This window comes from Aphelocoma coerulescens, chromosome 3, assembly GCF_041296385.1.
Source record: "Aphelocoma coerulescens isolate FSJ_1873_10779 chromosome 3, UR_Acoe_1.0, whole genome shotgun sequence".
Taxonomy (NCBI): domain Eukaryota; kingdom Metazoa; phylum Chordata; class Aves; order Passeriformes; family Corvidae; genus Aphelocoma; species Aphelocoma coerulescens.
The window spans coordinates 22,899,955-22,920,165 of NC_091016.1; the positions used below are offsets into that span (position 1 = coordinate 22,899,955).

At 42.6% G+C, this 20,211-nt stretch overlaps 1 protein-coding gene and 1 long non-coding RNA gene across 2 annotated transcripts; both read left to right on the forward strand.

The window, feature by feature from the left end:
• Nucleotides 1–2,194: 2,194 nt before the first annotated feature.
• LOC138107175 (uncharacterized) lies at nt 2,195–6,411 on the forward strand. Its single transcript, XR_011149284.1, has 3 exons — nt 2,195–2,333; nt 3,728–3,833; nt 6,307–6,411. It is a non-coding gene; the product is annotated as an uncharacterized lncRNA (long non-coding RNA).
• A 7,411-nt stretch (nt 6,412–13,822) lies between these two features.
• TLR5 (toll like receptor 5) lies at nt 13,823–17,633 on the forward strand. Its single transcript, XM_069008470.1, has one exon. The coding sequence runs from the start codon at nt 13,823–13,825 to the stop codon at nt 16,406–16,408; it is 2,586 nt and encodes an 861-aa protein (XP_068864571.1). The 3' UTR covers nt 16,409–17,633.
• The last annotated feature ends 2,578 nt before the right edge of the window (nt 17,634–20,211 follow it).

The following is a 20,211-nucleotide window of genomic DNA, read 5'->3' on the forward strand; positions in this document are numbered from 1 at the left end:
AAAATCTCGAAGTCAGAGAACAAACTGAAACAAACTGACTGGGGTGGACTTACAATAAAATGAAATTCAGTTTAAAGAACTAAAAGAAAATTCTGAAATGAAGTGATTGTAATCAAATGTAGTGAGATGACATGAAGTGCTCCCCTTGGCATGCCTTTTGTAGTTGCAGTGTCCCTGGAGGTCCAGGCTTTATGGTATGCAATCACTTACAAGTACTTAACACAGGAGTGACATAAGTATTAGTAACTAAAGGCACACAACCCAGATTAGTATGAAAATAGGTACTTTTGGTGTCATCTCCGGCCCAGCTGATTCCATAGAAAGCAGAGCAGCTTAAGCAGGAAAGAGTAAGAATTTCCTGTCTAGATATCCTTATGCTCTGGTGGGACATCAGGGAACATCAGGGACAGAAGCAGAGTTCACATCCTATTACGAAGAGGAGGGCTCCAGAAGGAGCGATCTGGATAGGAGAAGGGTCCACAACTCGGTGTGACTTGTGAGCAAGAGCTGCCTTGGGCACTTAATTCCAAAAGAGGTTGAGACTTACGCAACCCAAACAGAGTGGAGACTCATTTGATTTCGTAATCTTAAAACATGGCCCTCAGTGCTGCACTTCCAGCTGTCCAATTGCGTGACGCTTTGGTTAACAAGATGTGTATTGTAGATCCAGTGCTTTAGGCTCCCATGTCTCCCATGCAATATTACTGAATCCCCAGCTCCCTGCTGTAGATATGGCCATGAAAAAGTGAGCTCAAGAGTTAGCTCAGAGGTGGTCACTTTTTCAAACAGCATCAATTTCGAGAAGTTTTATCTAAATGTAACAGGAAAACCTAAATTACTATAATTTTTTAACATAAAAATTACCCTGTCCTCTCTTTTACCTCCCCTTTTCATTCCTGGATTGCTCTCTAAGAATTACAGTAACATGCAAATAAATCGGTTCAGTTACAGATCTATCATTCAATCCTAAATTCTTTAAGAAGCCTAAGTATTCCACTTAGTATAAGGTAATGTAGCAAATGGAATATAATGGCCATTAGAAACAGGATAACAGTGTGAGTGGAGGGTCACCTGCTTACAGTTATCTTGGTCAGATTACATCAGAGTCAGCTGTACAGAAGATCTGCTGGCTCTTTCTACCTGAAAGAAAGACCAGAAGAAACAGCTCAAGTACCAAGCAGCTGGCAAACACAAATGTTCACGTTTCTTCGACTGAGTTGGTCTGATCATCTCCTATAGATTAAAATGCAGCAAAGCCCATAAAAGCTCCCTCCTGTGCTCTGGCTGCACCCCTCAGTCTGGTTTTCCCTGGCCTGACCCTCTCCCGTAGAATCACAGAATGGTTTGGGTTGGAAGGGACATGAAAGATCATCAAGTTCCAATCCCCTGCCATGGGCAGGGACACCTTCCACTAGACCAGGTTGCTCAGAGCCCCATCCAACCTGACCATGAACACTTCCAGGGAAGGGGCATCCACAGCTTCTTTTGGGAAACCTGTTCCAGTGCCTCACCACCCTGACAGTGAAGGATTTCTTCCCAACATCTAATCCAAATCTAATCTAAATTCTGTGAGTTTAAAGCCATTCACCCTTGTCCTATCACTACATGCCTTTTTACAAAGTCCTTCTCTTGCTCTCTTGTGGGCACCCCTTAGGTACTGGAAGGTGCTATAAGGTCTCCCTGGAGCCTTCTCTTCTCCAGGCTGAACATCTCCAACTCTCTCAGCCTGTCTTCACAGGAGAGATACCCCAACCCTCTAAGAATCTTTGTAACCCTCCTCTGAATCTGCTCCAACACTTCATCTTCCTTCTTTTATTGGCACCCTAGAGTTCGGTATCCAGCAGCCCATCCTGGAAAGCCAGGGAGGATTTCAATTCTGCTGGGGAATATACCTTCCAGTGCTTCTTCACTGATGATTCTACCTTTTAAACTGTTTTTTCCCGTTCCGTATCCACATAATCACCACTTCCCTCCACTCCTTACCCCTGCGGTACCCCAGCTCTCCGCCTCTGCCCTCTGTTTACCCTCGCCTTGCGTGAGTAAGCAGCTCAGCTACACGGTCTTGTTCCCGGCCTCCCTGGGGCGGTGCTTGCCCCGCCGGCACCGCGCCCCAGCCATTCCCGGCGAGTGGAGGACGCTCTCCCGCTCCAGCCGGCCGGTGTGTATGCGGGAACAACGCGGGGAACAAGGCGGCTCTGCCCGGCCGCGTTTCCGTGCGGGGCCGCTCCGCCCCGGAGCGCCGGCAGTGGCGCCGGGACACGGGGCTGGGCTGCGAGCCGCGGGAGAGAGCGACAGCCTTACACGGGTCCGTCACAGCCCACGGCACTTCAAGGGTCAGTCTTCACCCTCCCTTCCCACCCTCGACCTCCCCTCTTTCCACACTCCCTTTAAGCCGCCAAGAAACAAGGTTCTCCACCCCTAGAAAAATGTTTTGGCGGCAGGGTTGCACTTAAAGCACTATGTAAGTTAGCATTCATTCACTTCCCCCCCACCCCGAGGCGGACAAGGATTATTACGCTCCTTTTATGGGGGAAAAAAAATAGATCTGCGGGGTACAAAGTCCCTAAGAGGCACAAAGGCGTTGGAGGTGGGACTTGATAAGACAGGGCCACATCTGCACCTGGCCTTTGAAGAGTCCAGTTTGTGGGATGTCAGCAGTTCCACCCTGGACTTCAGTACTTGAGAACTCGAGCACGAAGTGTTTTGCTTTTGCAGATACCCAGCAGTGCCTGAGTCTGGCAGGGCTGACTGGCCAGCATCCACTCTGGCTACATGGCATAGGTGTTGTCAGGTAGGCAGGCTTCTAGCTCAGACCTAGCTAAAAACACAGCAGTGTCATAAAATGGAGCAGTGAACTGTTGCTGTATTTCTTTAATTCCGTGACTTATGGCTGGGAGCGTTCACGCAGGTCATGGGAGAGTTCAGTCCATCAGATCTCTGCCTGAGGGTGAATGAGACATCTCTTCCTCTTAATTGACAACAGGCTAATTTTGGCCTCCTCCGGCTTCCTTGTGAAGCTGTGTCATTATGCAAGAACTTTCAGAAGCTAAGTGAGGTGGTGAAAGACAGGAAACAGAGGGTAGGGCAAGAAGGGCCTCCATAATGCTCTCTTAAGGATGGTTTCTGGGTTGAACACATAAATAGTCAGAATATGGAAGCAGCCCAGAGCAGATCTCCTTCCTTCCCTCCCCTGGCCCCACACAAAGCATCTCCCAATCCCTCATTAGGCTGAGACATGTCTTTGATTTAGAGAATCTTGAACATTATTCACTGAGTTGGAAGAGCTATAAGGGAAGAGGAGGTTCTCAGAATGCCTCCTGTCCAAAATAACCAGTGTTCCACAGTCAGTGGGTATGAGTGTGAAAAAAGGGTTTGGTGTTGCATTGTGAAGAAAACAGAGCTGCCTGTAGCTGTTTTACTTGACAGATTAATGTGCTAAATGAAGACATAGCTGGCTTTCTCTCTGGAAGGAGCTGGGTAGGGAGAAAATTTGAAATATAACCTGCATGCAGGTTTCTGTTTTGGTGCTCCCTTGGTGTCTCACTGCAGGTCTTTATGGATTCAGTAATCAGGTGCATGTTTTTCTAGATGCACTGCATGGAGTGTGTAATTCAGTCTCCTGCTTCCACTCTAAATGCCTTTCATGCAGCTCAGCCTGGTTTGGGTTGGGACTATCTTGTGTAAGGATAGTCAGTAGATAAGCAATTGATCTGGCATATATGTGCAGGTGAGCCCTAGGATGCTACTGCCATGCTGGAAGTCAATGGAACAGCTCCCTCCCACAAGAATGGTTTCAGGAAGGCTACCAGCTACTTTTCTACCTTCTTGACTTGGTAAGTCTTCATTGCATAGCAGGTTCGACAGTACAAAGTTTTGTCAGCCATACTAGTGAGTGAAATTTTCACATTTTTCTCCTCCACCACCAAGAGCAAACTCAAATTCATTCAGATCTAAAGCCTATTTCAAATAAACACAAACATCTTGATTCCTGCAAAGTCTGGAGCAGGTTTCTGATTTCACTCAAAAGCTGGGCAGATTTTATCTCTCTTTGTATTATATTTATGGTCCTTTTGTCACTGGACATTTGCAGCTTGTTATCTTTTGATTGCTTTTTTAAAATGCATGTGAAAAAAAAAATACTTGCAAAAGCAAACATCTCTGTTATAATTTGTTCCATTTGGCTCCACATATTCAGGAATCTGTTTCCATACTTTTTTAATAATTCGTTAATAAAAAATGTGCCCAGATTTGGTCCCAGATGTGCAGGAGTGGTAACTATGCCACTCCCCCTCAGGCTGGCCACTGTTACTCATCTTTGCTGACTTCAGGCTACCAAACCATTACCACTGTTTTATGCCTGACAACTGTTTCACAGGCATGACAGCACTGACGAGCTTTATAAAAAGGTGAGAGCTTTAAAAAGAGCTGTACAGAGCTCTGCTTGTGACCCTAGGAGTTAGTCTGCATGCTGCTTCTCCACTTTCTCGAGAATTCGCGGCTTCCTGAAGAATCTCTGTCTCATCTGTGAAAGCTGGTTTCCTGTAACTTAAAAACTTGACTGTCATTCTTAAGATTCCTTTCCTGTTATCACTTTGATCTTTTGCAGGTGAGAGCTTAAATCCTGACTGCTTCTAAATTATCCTGCAAACACAAAAAAAAAAAGACATTGTGTCCCTGGGCTAAATTCACTTTATGAAAAACACAGTCCAAAACTACAGCAAAGAGGGAAGGGAAACTAACAGGAAGGAGACTTTTTTTTTTTTTCCCCGGGGTGGCTTCTAGTATAGACCAGACAGTTCTCATATGACAGGTTTCAAAGAATAAGGAAAACATGGGCTCAGGATGTGAGGTAAGAATACCTAAGTGGTGACTCTGACTGCCCACAGGTGGTTTGTGCAGCTTTGAACGAGTGCCTCTGCTGGAAAACAACAGTAGCATAAACTTGCAAAACAAACAAACAAAAAAAAACCAACCCAAAAAACAAAAACCAAACCCAAAAGCCACCAAACCTCCAAATCTTCACTGTTCTCACTGAAGCCCTATTTCCTTAGGACCTGAAAGACAGGATGTTGGTCCTCTTCTGAGGCCCAGCTGAGGCTCCTTCTGCCTTCATGATGCCCTGTGAGACACAGAGCAGAGCTGGGCTGAGCGGGGCTGGCTCATGGATCAGTGCCCAGTGCTGGGGGCCTTACTGGCACAACCAGCCCAGCTGGCTGCTGGGCAGGGAAAGGAGCAGGCTGGCTCTGCTGGGGCCAGGAGGTGGGGTCTGGGGCTGAGGCACTCTCTCTTTGCCTTATCCAGTTTACTCCTGTCCTCCACAGAATAGCCCAGAGCATGTTTTAGTCTCTATTTTCTGTTTTTTTTGTCTTTATTTTCCTTTCCTTCTGGGGACTGCTCTCTTGTTACCTTTACACTATAATTAGAGGAATCACATCTGTCTTTGTGTGTGTGCATCTCATCATATAATCTGATGGGATATCAAAACAAACAAATAAATACAAACAGGAAGAGGATCATTACACCAAAACCAGTGTTGGCTTTTATGGTCCTGCTGCTCTGTCAGGTCATTAAATGCCTTATTGCCTTATGCTTTTCTCCATCAATGATGGGAACTGTCACAGTGCCCACTTGCCTTATAAGATGCTTCCTGATTTTAAGAGGAAATATACCTATATTTGAGTTAAGCATCCTGGCAACTTGAGGGAGAGGCTGAGGGGGCAGGGCGCATTCATTAATCATCTGATGAATGAAATTGTTTCTTTTTTAGATCTTAACTGGCCAGAGGGGCCCCATGACAAAAATTGTGTTTACACTGCACAACTTTTTATGAGCACAAATGAATATATTATGATGGCTTAAAGCCCAGGCAAAAGCTTGGAGCTTTATTTTTGTTTCAGTAAGTAGATTTGATCTAATCAGATAACAGCAGCAATACACATTTTCACAATAGCAGTTGGCCTTTATCTGACCAGTCTAAGAACAAAAGCTTACTGTTTTGCAATATATCTTTCAAGATGTTTCTTAAGGCCTAAATAAATATTACAAACTCCTTGTCAGTAGGCTTTTTGTTAGATTAAAAGAAAAAGGATGCTCTTTGAAGGTCTTTGTGGTTTTTTTCTGAGAAATTTTACCAAGCACCAAACACAAATAGTCCTTCACAGTCAGTGAATATCACTAGCCTCTGGGAAAGCTACTCATGATTTTTGCCACGAGTGAGGATAACATGAATAATATTAGGGCATCAGGCAATGATATTTTGTACTGCACTTTCTCCAAGAAGTAGGAATGATCCTCATTTCCCTACAGAGTTGTGACCTGGGAATATAAAGAGAAGACTGCACAAGGGAGACACATTTGGATGGCTGGAAGGCGCCCAAGGTCTGAAGACGGAGGTCGAGACACATTTGTCTATTCAGGTGAATTTCAGTGGGGTTTAAGCAGCAATTGCACAGCAACTGCAGGTGTTGGGGAGGTCCATATGAAGAATGTGGCCCCAAGCAGGGGAGTCTGCATGGAGCACTTCTCTCCGAGTCTAATGCAGGATAAAGTTGCCATGGACATTTTCTTTCAATGTCCAATGTCTTTCTTTCAACTTTAGCCAAGGAAAGGAGGGGTCTCTGATACTGTGACTCAGTTAGACCATTAAAGGAAGTGGAAGACCTGAGAACTTTGCCTTCCTCAGTCTGAGAACCTTCAGTCTGGTTCTCACTCAAGGAAAGGGCTTTAACCACAAGGCACGCAAGTGTGTTAGGTAACAGGACATCTCTCCTGCACAGACATGGCTGTGCACATGAGAGCTGTGAGGATTTTCAGCAAGGGCAAGTGTAGGGTCCTGCACATAGGGAGGAATAACCCCAAGTACCAGCACAGGCTGGGGCTGACCTACTAAAGAGCAGTTCTGCTTATAAGGACCTGGGAGTCTTGGTGAGTGACAAGTTGACCGTGAGCCAGCAGGGCCCTCACAGACAGGAGGGCCAATGGTATCCTGAGGCACATCAGCCCTATCTGCCAGCAAGTTCTATGTGTGTTTTGTTGTACCTTAACAGCTCAGCTTTGTCCTGTGAGCATGGCTGGGTGGTATCAGGCTGTTGTATCTACCCTAACTCCTTTCCCAGGGCTGTTCCGTGCACCTTATGGCCATATACAATATGACCTTATACAATATGGCCATGGCCAAAGATCAGCTACAGAGGTAAAAGAAGATCAGTTGTTTTAACTTAAATGCTATCAGGACATGAACATTTTCCTAACATTTGTTATCAAAAGTAAAATTTGTTATCAAGTATCTGTGTTTGAAAGAGGAAGGAGGAGAGAAGAAAGAAAGGATTTCTTTGACTTTGCTAGAGTTCTTGTTCTAGAACTTGTGGCCTGAATCAAGAAAAATTTTGAAACCTGAGAGTCCTCCTAGTTGAGATTATCTATACTGAGTCAGGCTTAACCTTAAATTAAGCAAAAATGTCCTTACTTACCCAAGAGTTCTGTATTGAGTTTGTGTAGGTTCTGATAGGAGTGGGGGCTACAGGTGTGGCTTCTGAGAAGCTGCCAGAGGTTCTCCTATGTCCAACAGAGCCAATGCCTGCCAGCTCCAGAACAGATGTGCCCCTAGCTAAGGCCAAGACAATTAGGAATAACAGTAACACCTCCGTGATAACATATTTAGGAAGGAGCAAAAAGGCATTGTGCAGATGTAATTGCAACCAGAGAAGAGCAGAGTGAGAATGTATGAGAGGAACAGACACCAAGGTCAGTGCAGAAGGAGGGGGAGAAGGTGCTCCAGGCATCAGAGCTGAGATTCCCCTGCAGCAGACTGTGGTGAGGCAGCTGTGCCCCGCAGCCCATGGAGGTCCACTATGGAGCAGAGATCCACCTGCAGCTCCTGGAGGAGCCCACACTGGAGCAGATCTGTGTCCAAAGGAGGCTGTGACCCTGTGAGAAGCCTTCTCTGGAGCAGACTCCTGGTAGGATCTGTGGACCTAAGGAGAGAGGAGCCAATGCTAGAGCAGGTTTACTGGCAGGGCTTGTGACCCTGCAGTGGGCCTGTGCTGGAGAAGCCTGTTCCTGAAGGATTGTACCCTGTGGAACCAGCCCATGCTGGGGCAGTTTGTGAAGAACTGCAGCCTGTGGAAAGGACTCACATTGGAGAAGTTTGTGGAGAACTGTCTCCCATGAGAGACATCGCCTGCTGGAGCAGGGGAGCATGTGAGGAGTCCTCCTGAGGAGGAAGGAGCGGCAGAAACGACATGTGGTGAACTGACCACAACCCCCATTCCCTGTCCTCCTGTGTCACTGGGCAGAGGAGGAGGTACAGAATTTAGGGGTAAAGTTAAGCCCAGGATGGAGGGGGGAGTGGGGTAAAGTGTTTTACAGTTTTGTATTTATTTCTCATTACCCCACTCTGATTTGATTGGTAATAAATTAAACTCATTTCCCCAAGCTGAGTCTGTTTTGCCTACGACAGTAATCAATGAGTAATCTCTCCCAGCCTTTATCTTGACCCATGAGCCTTTCTTTATATTTTATGTCCTGTCCAGCTGAGGAGGGGATTGATAGAGCAGCTGTGGTGGGCACCAGGCATCCAGGGCCAACCCAACACAGGTTCCAGACTCTTCCTCCAGACTCCTCCTGATCTTTGCTTCCTTTCCCAGTGGCTCCTTCATGCACGTGTGCTTTGTACCCGCAGCTGATTTCTTTATTGATATTTTTATGAGTGCTGCATTTTGCCAGTTCCTGGCAGGAAGATCTGGGTTAACTAATTAGGAAGAGTAATTCAGGTTAGATGAATACAAAACAGTCTCTTTTCCTTAAGCTGGACTCTGGACATACATGCAAAGAAGTTGGCTTAAATATATTTCCAAAACAGTCACAACAAAAGTTGTAAACTGATGATGAAAGCAGTGTGCATATCAAATTCTAAGTTAAATCTGTGATTTTATACACAAACTCATCTCACTTTAGAAAACAATAATAAGGGACAATTAAGACAGTGTTTGTCTCTTCAGTGCCTGATATTTTGGGGTATAGAGGGAGAAAAGACTTTCAGCTATGTACTGGTTTTACAGGCAAGAAATACACCCTGAAGCTGTTGAATCCTCTCTTTCTTTTTCCTTTTCTCTGGGGACCTTTTGTGCTACCTGTGACAAGCAGTGGTGTTTCACAGAAAGACATCAGGGTAACAGCAGCACTTGTGCAGGCATCAAGACAGCTCTCACATCTTACTGTCCAAACAACAAGACCCTAAGCTATGGAGCTAAAGAGAAGAAAACCCTTCCAACTTGGCAGGAAGATTGATGTTTATCCCTTAATCCTTAATCCTAAAGCAGGTTTGGAGCAATTAGAGATGAGATTCTCACACAGCAAAAAATACTCCTACCTTTATTTTATATAAATATGTATATACACCCTACCCATCTGTGTTTCAGTGACCTGCAGAAAATGACACAGATGTTTTCATGAAAATTAGCATTAGTGAAAAATTTACTTTTTTTTCTCATTTTTGGTGTATGTATGAAAATCTTACCAGTTTTACATCTGTCTTTATCTTTTTATCCACTCCTAAATGACTGGTATTCTTGGTTACAGGATTTCGTCTTTGTGAAATTGCTCCAAGCAGCCTCCTCATGTTGTGGGCACACAATTCCTCTGCTTGACTGAGTCACCATCAAGGAGGAATCTCCTTAGAAGGATATCATGGTCACTGCAATAGGTTATTAAAGGTATTTTTAAACTCTAAATCTCTGTGGTGATAATATCAGACTGGTCTTCTCTAAAGGCTACCCAGAACCCCAAAACCCATGGCTGACAACTGAGGACCACTCAGACCTGCTGCTCATTTTCCTAAGCACACACAATTCCTATCTGTTCCCTCCCACTGACATTTGCTGGCTCATTTTTGACTTAGTTTTATGTGATGGGAGCACTAGAGGCAGCTGAGGAGAGTAAGTATGCTGCTGAATGCTGCACAAAACCACTTCTGAGAATGAAATTTTCCTTTCAGGTCGCTCTCTTATAAAGCAAGCCTTGAGCCCAAGCAAGGACAGAAGCAGAGGATGTGACCTACTCTTCATTTGTGTGACATCCAGTACATTTTTGTTGAGGGTGTGGAAAGGGGAGTGGCAAGTGCTTTCTAAGTCTCCATGGGAGAGTTGCTACTCTGGCACGATTAACAAAAAGAGACAGTCTGAGCCCTCCTTTTCAGCTTTACTGCAGGCCCTGCTTACTGACAGACCCTCTGGGTGTCCTAAGGCAAACACAGCTGTACTGAGAGACACAGGCACTGCTACAACATCCACTTTCAGGTACTGCCAATTCCCATCCTCTTTTGCTGTGCTAGTGAAGGTTTCTAGGTGGTTTGAAAGCAGATTAGCAAAATCAGTTAAAAAATGGAGTACAATAGTGAAGGTCAGTTCCAGATGACTCAAATCCCTCCCATTTTTCCCCTTGCCTTTACTGCTTTCCCCTTCTGACATCAGTGCAGTGGAAGGAAACAAAATCTCACACGCTGGGCTCTGGTTCTCTAAACTTCAGTGCCCTGGTTTTCAATAATGAATATTTTCAATAGTTGACAGGATAAAAAGATACAGACTCAAGCTCCACCAGGGAGGTTCAGGTTGGACATCAGGAGTTTTTTTTTCACTGAAAGGTTGTTTAAACATTGGAAGATGCAGCCCAGGGAGGTGGTGGAGTCACCATCCCTGGAAGTGTTCAAGAAACAACTGGGCTTGGCAATTAGAGCTATGGTTTAGTTGGCATGGTGGTGTTTGGTCGAAGGTTGGACTCCACGATCTGGGTGGTCTTTTCCAACCTTAAAGATTCTGTGACTCTGTGATTCTATGAACGAAGCATTTACACATCCCTTCATCCCCATGTCCCTGCACAGACATGTAACTGAATGGGGTGATCCTCATTTTTGTGGGAAGAATATCCTTCCCAAAAGGTTTTACACGCTAATGTACAGTGGTGAAGGGTTACATAAACTAATACATGATGGGATTCTGTGAAATTACAAATCTTTGCTGTCCTTAATGAGAGCATTAAGAGGCATTTCTTACTGCCAGCATCCCTCTCCTGCTCAGGGATTCAGGGGAGAAGGTAATAATTTATGCAGAAAGGGAGCAAAGAGTTTACAAGTGAAATCTTGCTTGTCACTAAACCAGAGCAGAGTTAAGAGTGTAACAACTGCTAAAAGATTGTTAGATTTTTTTTTAGCTTACAAGAATGTGGAAAAGCAGGTGAATGTAAAATAAAAGATATCTAAAAATATTTCCCCATTTTCTTATATTCTCATAATAAAAATAAAACTATATTTTAAAAATTAAAACAAACATTTTCTAGCTCTTGCAATCTAAAACATTTTGAGCCTTTTCTAGCTGTCTATTGTACACATGTCCATTACATATTGACTTTCAAGGTATTTTCTCTTTGTCACTGCTTTTGATGATGCTGTGATTTTGCCCAAACTTTAAAAGCAGTCACTCACCTGGGATGAAAATGTTAAAGTCTGAAAGATAAATGTAATTTAAAACTCTTTGTGCTAAACAGCTTATATCATGGTGCCAAGAAGAACCAATATAATAGTTATCAAATATTAAAAGGGTAACTTGGTGTTTTCTTTTCATGGTTCAAGCAAACAGAAAAGTAAAAAAGTAAACAAGATCTTGAGTGACCTGCTGTATGTTTAATTGTGTCTTTTTTAGTAACCTACAATATTTTGTAGTCACAACAAACATTATATAGGTTACTGCTTATAATGTTCCCTTTAAAAGTGCATGTTAGGTAAAAAAAAAGAGGTTAGTAAATACAATTATTTTGTATTATGAAATTATTATGAAATGAAATTATTCCCCATAGGACAAGTTAAAATTTCTTTAGGGTTTTTTTAAAGTACAGTATACAGACAACCCCTTTAGGGCTAATAAATTGCTCTGTTCTTTACTATGCTCAATAAAAGAGAATTTTGATACTGCCTGCAATTTGCTTTCCTTTGCAGCACATCCTGAATTCCTTAGGGAGAAAAAACATGAATGAAGTTTGAATGCCAGGACTTCAGAAATCAGCTCTTGTCCTATATCCCTAATCTCTTTTCCTTCCAAGGATCAGAGCTTGTCTCAAGTACATGAGATTGTCTTAAAAATGACAAGATCAGTATTTTAAGTTGTGAGCTATGTGGGTTTCCCACTTAGTGTTTGAGCCTCTAGAGTGAAAATTTGCAGACTCACTCCAGCTGTCAGAGCTGCTACAAGTTAAGGTTTTAATATAATCAGATGACTTGGAGAACATCACCAAAAATGTTGGATACAGTAGGATCATGTCAGTTATGAGATTGGATTGTGCTGTAATGCCCTACATTTTATGGAGCAGATAGTCTCTAAAAATTGGCTGGCTCTTTCCTCTGGTATTAACAATGGGAATGTCATAGTGACTTCTACAGACATATTTTCTGATTTCCCAGGAAACCCTTTACATGGCAGCAATAAGCATAATTGAAATTTAATTTAATTTAATTTAATTTAATTTAATTTAATTTAATAGTGCAATATTCTGCACAGGGTTTTATACTTGCCCTTTCAAGAGGCATTGTGCTCAAATCAGAACAGTAATCGTTCAAAGCCCCACTTTTTTCGTCTCTGAAGTAGATTTACTTTGCAGACATTAGATGGCCACTGGGGGTTTGGTTCTACAAGGATTCACACTTACCAATTTTTAAGCAGATTGTACTGGAGGACATAAAAATTCTTCTACTGGGTCGTCATTTCATTTCAATAAATGCTTGTCTAAAAGAAGAACCAGATGGTTGCAATCTTAGAAGGTTGGGAGTTTTTTCAAACTACACTACACAAATAACCACTTTAGGGCTAATAATTTGCTCTGTTCATTACCATGCTCAATAAAAAAGACCTTCCTTGCTTTGGAGAGGTTTTTGTGTCAGATAAGAAGGGCGACAGGCAGACAGAAGGCATAATGCAAGGGAAATACAGAGCGGGAAGAAATGGATTCATCAGCAAGCTACATAAATTTTGTTATGTACCTTTGGGTCACTGAGGAATTTACAGTTTGGGAAATGTAGTTTTTTGTAAAGCATGAAATCTTGCAGCACAGTTTCAGGCTACTGCACTTTTTTGTTTGTTTTGTTGTTGTTGTTTTCTTGGTGGTTTTTGTTGTTGTTTTGTTTTGTTTTTGTTCCATCACTGTTAGTCTTGTTCCTGCCTATACTTTCAAAACTATTTTACAGCCATTTCCAGAACAATTTCACATTTTCAGGTTAATCTGAGGCTTGAGGAGCCCCACAAGAGGTTCCCTTTCTTAAAAACTCATGGCTGTTAGGCACCTCTGTGTGACAACAATCTAAATTCCAAACTGGTGACTGCCCTGACAAGGAGAGCACTCATGGAAGGAGTGGCATTTGCCTGCTCTGTTGAGATGACTGGGTGGCTGCACTTTACCTGGACAATCCAAACTGTTTTAACCCTTTTGGAAAAACTAATTAAGGAGTTAAGCTAATACACCAGCATTACCAGTTCCATGGTGCAGATTAAATAGCTAGGCCAAGATTTTTACTCTTACCTGGTGGGGTTTCAAGGAACATAAAGGAGAGTTAAATTTTAGGTCGTAAGAGGTCCTCACATCTTTTTGGGATGCATGTTCTGACCGAACAGCCTGTCAGGTGATGCCTGTTAGATTCAGAGAAAGGATAAATCCCAAATCACATTCTTAGTGTGACATTATTCCTCTATTCTACAGCTGTCAAAGATGTGCCCCACAACTCACTGCAAAGACAGCCAACTGCAGAACTAATTCTCACTGTCACTTTTTTTCCCATAGGTTCATGATGTTGTGCCATCAGCTCCTACTTGTCTTTGGCCTGTCACTAGCTAGTGGGGTGTGTGCTTCTAGAACGTGCTACTCAGAAGCCCAAGTCGCCATATATTTTTTCTGCAACCTCACAGATATTCCACCTGTGCCAAAGGATACAGTGAAGCTTTTCCTAACTTACAACTATATCAGACAAGTGACTGCGACTTCATTTCCTCTGCTGGAGCACTTGTTGCTGTTGGAAATGGGAACCCAGTTTGTCTGTCCTGTCACCATAGGACAAGGAGCGTTCAGGAACCTGCCAAACCTTCGTATCTTAGACTTGGGAGACAATAAGATTCTTCAACTGGATCTTGATGCTTTTGTGGGCTTGCCAAGCCTGACTGTCCTCCGTCTGTTTCACAACTACCTTGGAGATTCCATCCTGGAAGAACGTTACTTTCAAGATTTGAGGTCATTAGAAGAACTGGATCTTTCAGCGAATGAAATCACAAAACTTCATCCTCATCCCTTATTTTATAATCTAACAGCCTTGAAAAGTGTGAACCTGAAATTGAACAAGATATCCAACTTTTGTCAAACCAATCTTACCAGCTTCCAAGGAAAACACTTTTTATTTTTTAACTTTGGTTCTAATCATTTGTACAAGACAGAAGATGTGGCCTGGGCCAAGTGCCCCAATCCTTTCAAAGACATTACATTTAGCTCACTAGACCTTAGTGACAATGGCTGGAGCACAGAGAGAGTCCAGTATCTCTGTACAGCCATTAAAGGGACTCAAATTGGTTCTTTAATATTTAGCACTCATATAATGGGTTCAGGATTTGGCTTTGATAACTTAAAAAATCCAGATAATTCTACTTTTGCAGGACTAGGAAGAAGTAATCTTAGTTTCTTTGATATTTCAGAGGGTTACATTTTCTCTCTCAATTCTTTAGTGTTTCAAAGTCTTGGTAATCTGGAATCGCTGAACCTTTTCAAAAACAAGATAAATCAAATCCAAAGGCAAGCATTTTTTGGCTTGGGCAACCTAAAAATTCTCAATCTCTCAAGTAATCTTTTGGGTGAGTTGTACGATTATACCTTTGAGGGTCTACGTAGTGTAATGTATATTGATTTACAGAAAAATCATATTGGGATGATTGGTGACAAATCATTCATGCAATTAGTAAATCTAAAAATAATTGATCTCCGAGACAATGCCATTAAAAGACTCCCTTCCTTTCCACATCTGACCTCTGCCTTTTTAGGTGACAATAAGCTAATGTCTGTGGATGACAGAGCAATAACTGCAACACACCTTGATTTAGAAAGAAATTGGTTGGCAAACCTAGGTGACCTGTATATTCTTTTCCAAATTCCAGATCTACAGTATATCTTCTTAAAACAGAACCGGTTCTCTTACTGTGTGAAAAGTGCTAATGTTATAGGAAACAGTCAGTTAATATACATGGATCTAGGTGAAAATATGTTACAGCTGGTGTGGGAGAGAGATGTATGTTTGGATGTGTTTGGGGCACTGCCCAAACTTCAAGTTCTACATCTGAATAACAACTACCTTAGTGCTCTTCCACAGGAGATTTTTGGAGGTCTAACATCTCTTAAAAGACTTAACCTGGCTTCCAACCTGTTGTCTCATCTTTCTCCTGGGCTTTTCCCACAAAGCCTAACAAACCTAAACTTATCTGGAAACCAGCTGTTTTCCCCTGAGCCTGAGGTCTTTATGACTTTGAGTATTCTGGATATAACACATAATAATTATGTCTGTGACTGTTCTTTAAAGAGCCTGCTGGTGTGGCTGAATGAAACCAATGTAACCCTGGCTGGCTCCCCATCTGACAGGTACTGTGTGTACCCCCCTGCCTTTGAAGGGGTACCACTGTCACATCTGACATACGATGGTTGTGATGAGGATGAACTCCAGGAGACACTCAGATTCTCATTATTCATCTTCTTCTCTGTCACTCTTCTCATGTTTCTGGTGGCAGTCATCATTCTTACTCACTGCCGGGGGATTTGTTTCATCTGGTATAAAACCATCACCACAAGAGTGATAGACAGCCAACCACGAGTAGCAGGTAAAAGTGAATACAAATATGATGCATATCTGTGCTACAGCAAAAATGACTTTGAATGGGTCCAGAATTCTTTACTAAAGCACCTGGATTCACAGTATTTTGATAAAAACAGATTTACCTTGTGTTTTGAGGAAAGAGATTTCTTGCCTGGGGAAGAACATATCAACAATATTCGTGATGCCATTTGGAACAGCAGGAAAACAATTTGCGTTGTGACCGGGCAGTTTCTGAAAGATGGGTGGTGTGTGGAAGCCTTTAATTTTGCCCAGAGCAGGTACTTCTGTGATCTGAAAGATGTCCTCATTATGGTAGTGGTTGGGTCACTTCCTCAGTATCAGCTGATGAAACACAAACCAATTCGAAACTTCTTACAGAGGAGTCAGTATTTGCAGTGGCCTGAAGATTATCAAGATGTAGACTGGTTTTTAGATAAACTTTCTTGCCAGATTTTGAAGGACAAAAAAGTGCAAAGGAAAACCACTGGTGTAGAGCTGCAGACTGTAGCAACTGTCTCACACTGATGCTGTGAGTGCCTGGCAAATATCACATTTCCAGCTGTGCCATGGCAGGAATAAACAGAAGTTGGCTTTGTCTTTCCTTGAGCGGACATGCAGAATGGTAACTGTTTCAGTATAAATCCTACAGAACATCCAGACAAAGCAATCAGCAAATATATGAAACTGCAATTGTTTTGTGGACTACAACATGCATTTTCAGAAGAATTGAATGAATCACAGATGCTTCACATTTTGGGTGTATCTTCAGGCATTTTAGTCCTGATTTTTGGAGTACTGCTTACTTAATGGTCTGTTTCAGCTAGAGAAGGATGCTCATGATTGTTTTTTCAGAGAGAGCCCATGGTACTGTCCAGGAGTGACCAAAAGTGCTCCCAGGCACTGCCAAGCCTGACCATTGTGGTTCCTGGACTGCCCACTCCTGTGCTTGCTGCACTGGTAACTTTTCATGCTCTGTTTCATGGTACAATCACTGTTTTGCACCTTTATGCTTTATATTGGTGAAAAACAGATTTCATTCGTTTTCTACTCAATAACCTCAGCTCAGTTGGAACATACAAACTTTGGACTTCATTCATGCCCTTCCTCTCCACAAATTCTCTGCTTAGTGGTCAAACTACAATCATTGCTCTACACCATTCGCTGCTGTTTCAGCTTTGGTGCTTTTTCACTTGAGCTACCTCCTGCCCTGCAGAGAAAAACAGGTATTCCCTATGGATCTGAAGGAAGCCTGGGCTTGGAAAGCAAATAAGAAACTAGCTCAGCAGCTGTGCAGGCTGTACCCTGGTGACAGGGCTTTTGTGTTCTGGGAGTGGGAAATACACTGGTACTTTGTCCTGTGTAATTTGGGTTGTCCTCAGCACACCCTGTGTTCTGATCAATTCTAAGGTGCTTTCCTGCTTCTATTGAAATGTTTTTCTAGAGCCATTAATGCCTGGTGCTCTCTTACTTCTCTAATTATTTTACCACTGTCTGCTCAGGTATGTGTCTTCAAGGGGTTGTTTACAGTCATTTTAATAAAAGTCTGACCCAGTGTTCACTGTTGCAGAACCTGCACCTATTATTTTGATAGTGGCATACTCCCTGAGTGTTCTGTTCATCTCTGTGCATTTATTCAACAAAAGCTTACCAAAATAATTTCAGTGTGATTTCAGTGGAGTTTTTTTGCTGTAGTGATGAAGCAGGAATGGGAAGTTTTATAAGTTGTCTGCTTCGACCTTAGCTGCAAACATTTAACATCATCTTAACTGTTTTACTAGAGATGAAAGAGTATAATTCACTTTGTGTGAATGCAGTCGTTGCAATATAGATGTGCCTGTGGTTGATCTAATTTACTCTCAGCACAGTATACACGATTTATATTGATAAAATTACTACAGCAAAATATCTCTTCCTTCTCAATCAGTCTAGTCACTCAGGAAGGCAAAAAGAGCTAAACCTGGGAATATTTTCCAGCCGGCATGGGACACGGGGCTGCAGATGAAAGAAGGGATTGACTGTGCTGGTGGAGGAGCCCTGGGTGTCGCTGTTGGCTCAGGTAACAGCCCAGCTTTCCTGAGCCTCTCCTGCCTCCTGCCACTGCAGCTGCTGGCAGTAGGGGAAAATCCTGCTGCAAGGAGAGGGTTGGGAAAGCACCAGCAGCCCTGGTTTCCCAGAGCCCCCCATTAGCTGTCAGAAAAGCCACCACGGGCATTTCAGCTCTCTGCACTTCTTACATTTCTCTGAAAATTTCCAACTCTTTCTCCTTTTGTCCCGTCAACCAGTGCAGATATTTATAGGTATCCTTGAAATGCAGAGGCTATACCAGGGAGTATTGCACATAAAACCCACTGGCAGATAGCCAAAGCAGGAATGAATGTGTACAAAGGAGATCATCTGCAGGTCCAGGTGGTTAGTCTATGGATCTGTGCATGGTCTAAGAGTTGGGGATTTTAAAAGCACCCTTAAGAAATTATATTTGAGTGAGTATCACAAAATATTTTTGGTCAAGTGTTAATTTAGAGCCCTCTCCACTTGGAACCTTACTGTATATTTACAAAACATTCCTATTGTTTCAGATACTTAAAACTTTCTCCTGCTAACCTGTGTATTCAGGAAGGACAAGTAGATACAGGGGATGGATTAAACCAAGGCTTTTCCATTTCATTTGAAATGCTTCTGGCTATTTCATGCTTATGACATAAGGTTTGCATTTACTTCAGGCTTTGGAAAGGTCTGACTTTCTACATACAGGTTTTAATAAAACCTTTGGGTGAAGTTTCATTCTCTGACTCTGTGCTTATTAACCAATTTCAAAACTTAAAGAGATCACACCTGTGCTGGATGCAGATGGGAAAACTTCTTTCTCCCACAGATGCAGATTAGAAATGTAGAATGAGTCCAGCCTCCATCTTGCAAATTCTATTGCAAGGTGTCTACAAAAAACAGTAAAAGGATTTTTGGAGAACAGGCTACTGAACCATTCCTGACTGTGGAATGGTTTGCAGGCAAACGAATAACTGCAGTGTCAAATTCTAAAGATAACTTTCTAAAAATAACTTTCTTTTTTACTCTCTGTGAAACCATTCCAACCCTGAGACTCTCAGAACACAAACAGTTGATACAGTCTGTTCTATATGATGAAAAATTGCTTTCAAATAGATCATAGGACCCTGACCACCACCTTTCTAAAGTCACCTATCTTAAATGACAAAGCCTGGGCAATTGTTGAGAAAGGGCTTGTGCTGACTTTATACCCCTCTGCTCAGCAGGAACCACAAAAGCATCCTGTACAAAAATGGAGAATGACTATGCTTGATGAATTAAGGCCATAAATTGAGCCTCAACCTCGTAACTATTGATCCGATTTCCTTCAGGCTCACTGGGAACATTACTGCTCTATTAGAATTTTATGGCTCCTTAGTTAAGGATACTCTCATCAGTTTTATTCACCTTCCTCAGTGAAAAACATTAACTTGTTGGAGAGGGTCCAGAATAGGGTGTGAAGTGTGGCACTGGCTCTAAAGCAAGATATTAAGATGGAAGCTGGTGACTTTATTTGCAGTAGCAGCACAGGGGAGGACAGTAACTCAGTGCCCCATGGTATCAGCTCAGATATTCAACAGCAAAAGCCCACTCCTGCCATTGCAATGTATATTATAAACAGCAATTGGTCAAGTGGGCACTGTTGTTCAACAGCAACGTCTAGCCAGCCTGTCAGAGTCCAAGGATTGCATGGGCTCCTCCTCGAAGTCCAGGCACTCAGGACCAGAGCCCAGATTCTACATATCCCTGTGGAGACTAACAGAATCAAATAACTGTGTGCCCACTTATTATTTCACATTTTACATTATTATTACTATTTCACACACAGTGAAATCAAGCATCCCCTCCTATCTGACATGCATGGTAGTCTCAGTGAAGTCCAATTATATTTGTTAATCTCAATCAGAGAGACTGTTCCACCTGCTGGTAGATATATCATGTTGTTAATTAACAAGGTGATAGATCTAACTACTAACAGTTGGTATCCAGCATTGCTCCCACCCCAATATGGGAGAACAGGAGCATAGATAAGACTACAGAGAACTCAATCTTGAGCGGGACACTCCTACACACATTGCCCAGAAACCCAGTGAAAACTCTGCCTTTAATTTTCTTGTGTCACATCATTAACTCAGCTCATTTGCTGACTTCTGGGTCTTTTTTTCAGCATGACAGCTCTTCTTCTCCCTGCCAGTGACCATCTGCATTTCAGATCATTGAACCCCACCTTCTCGATTTCGTGTGGTGCCCATTATTTTACAACGTGTTTACACGTTCTCTTCTTG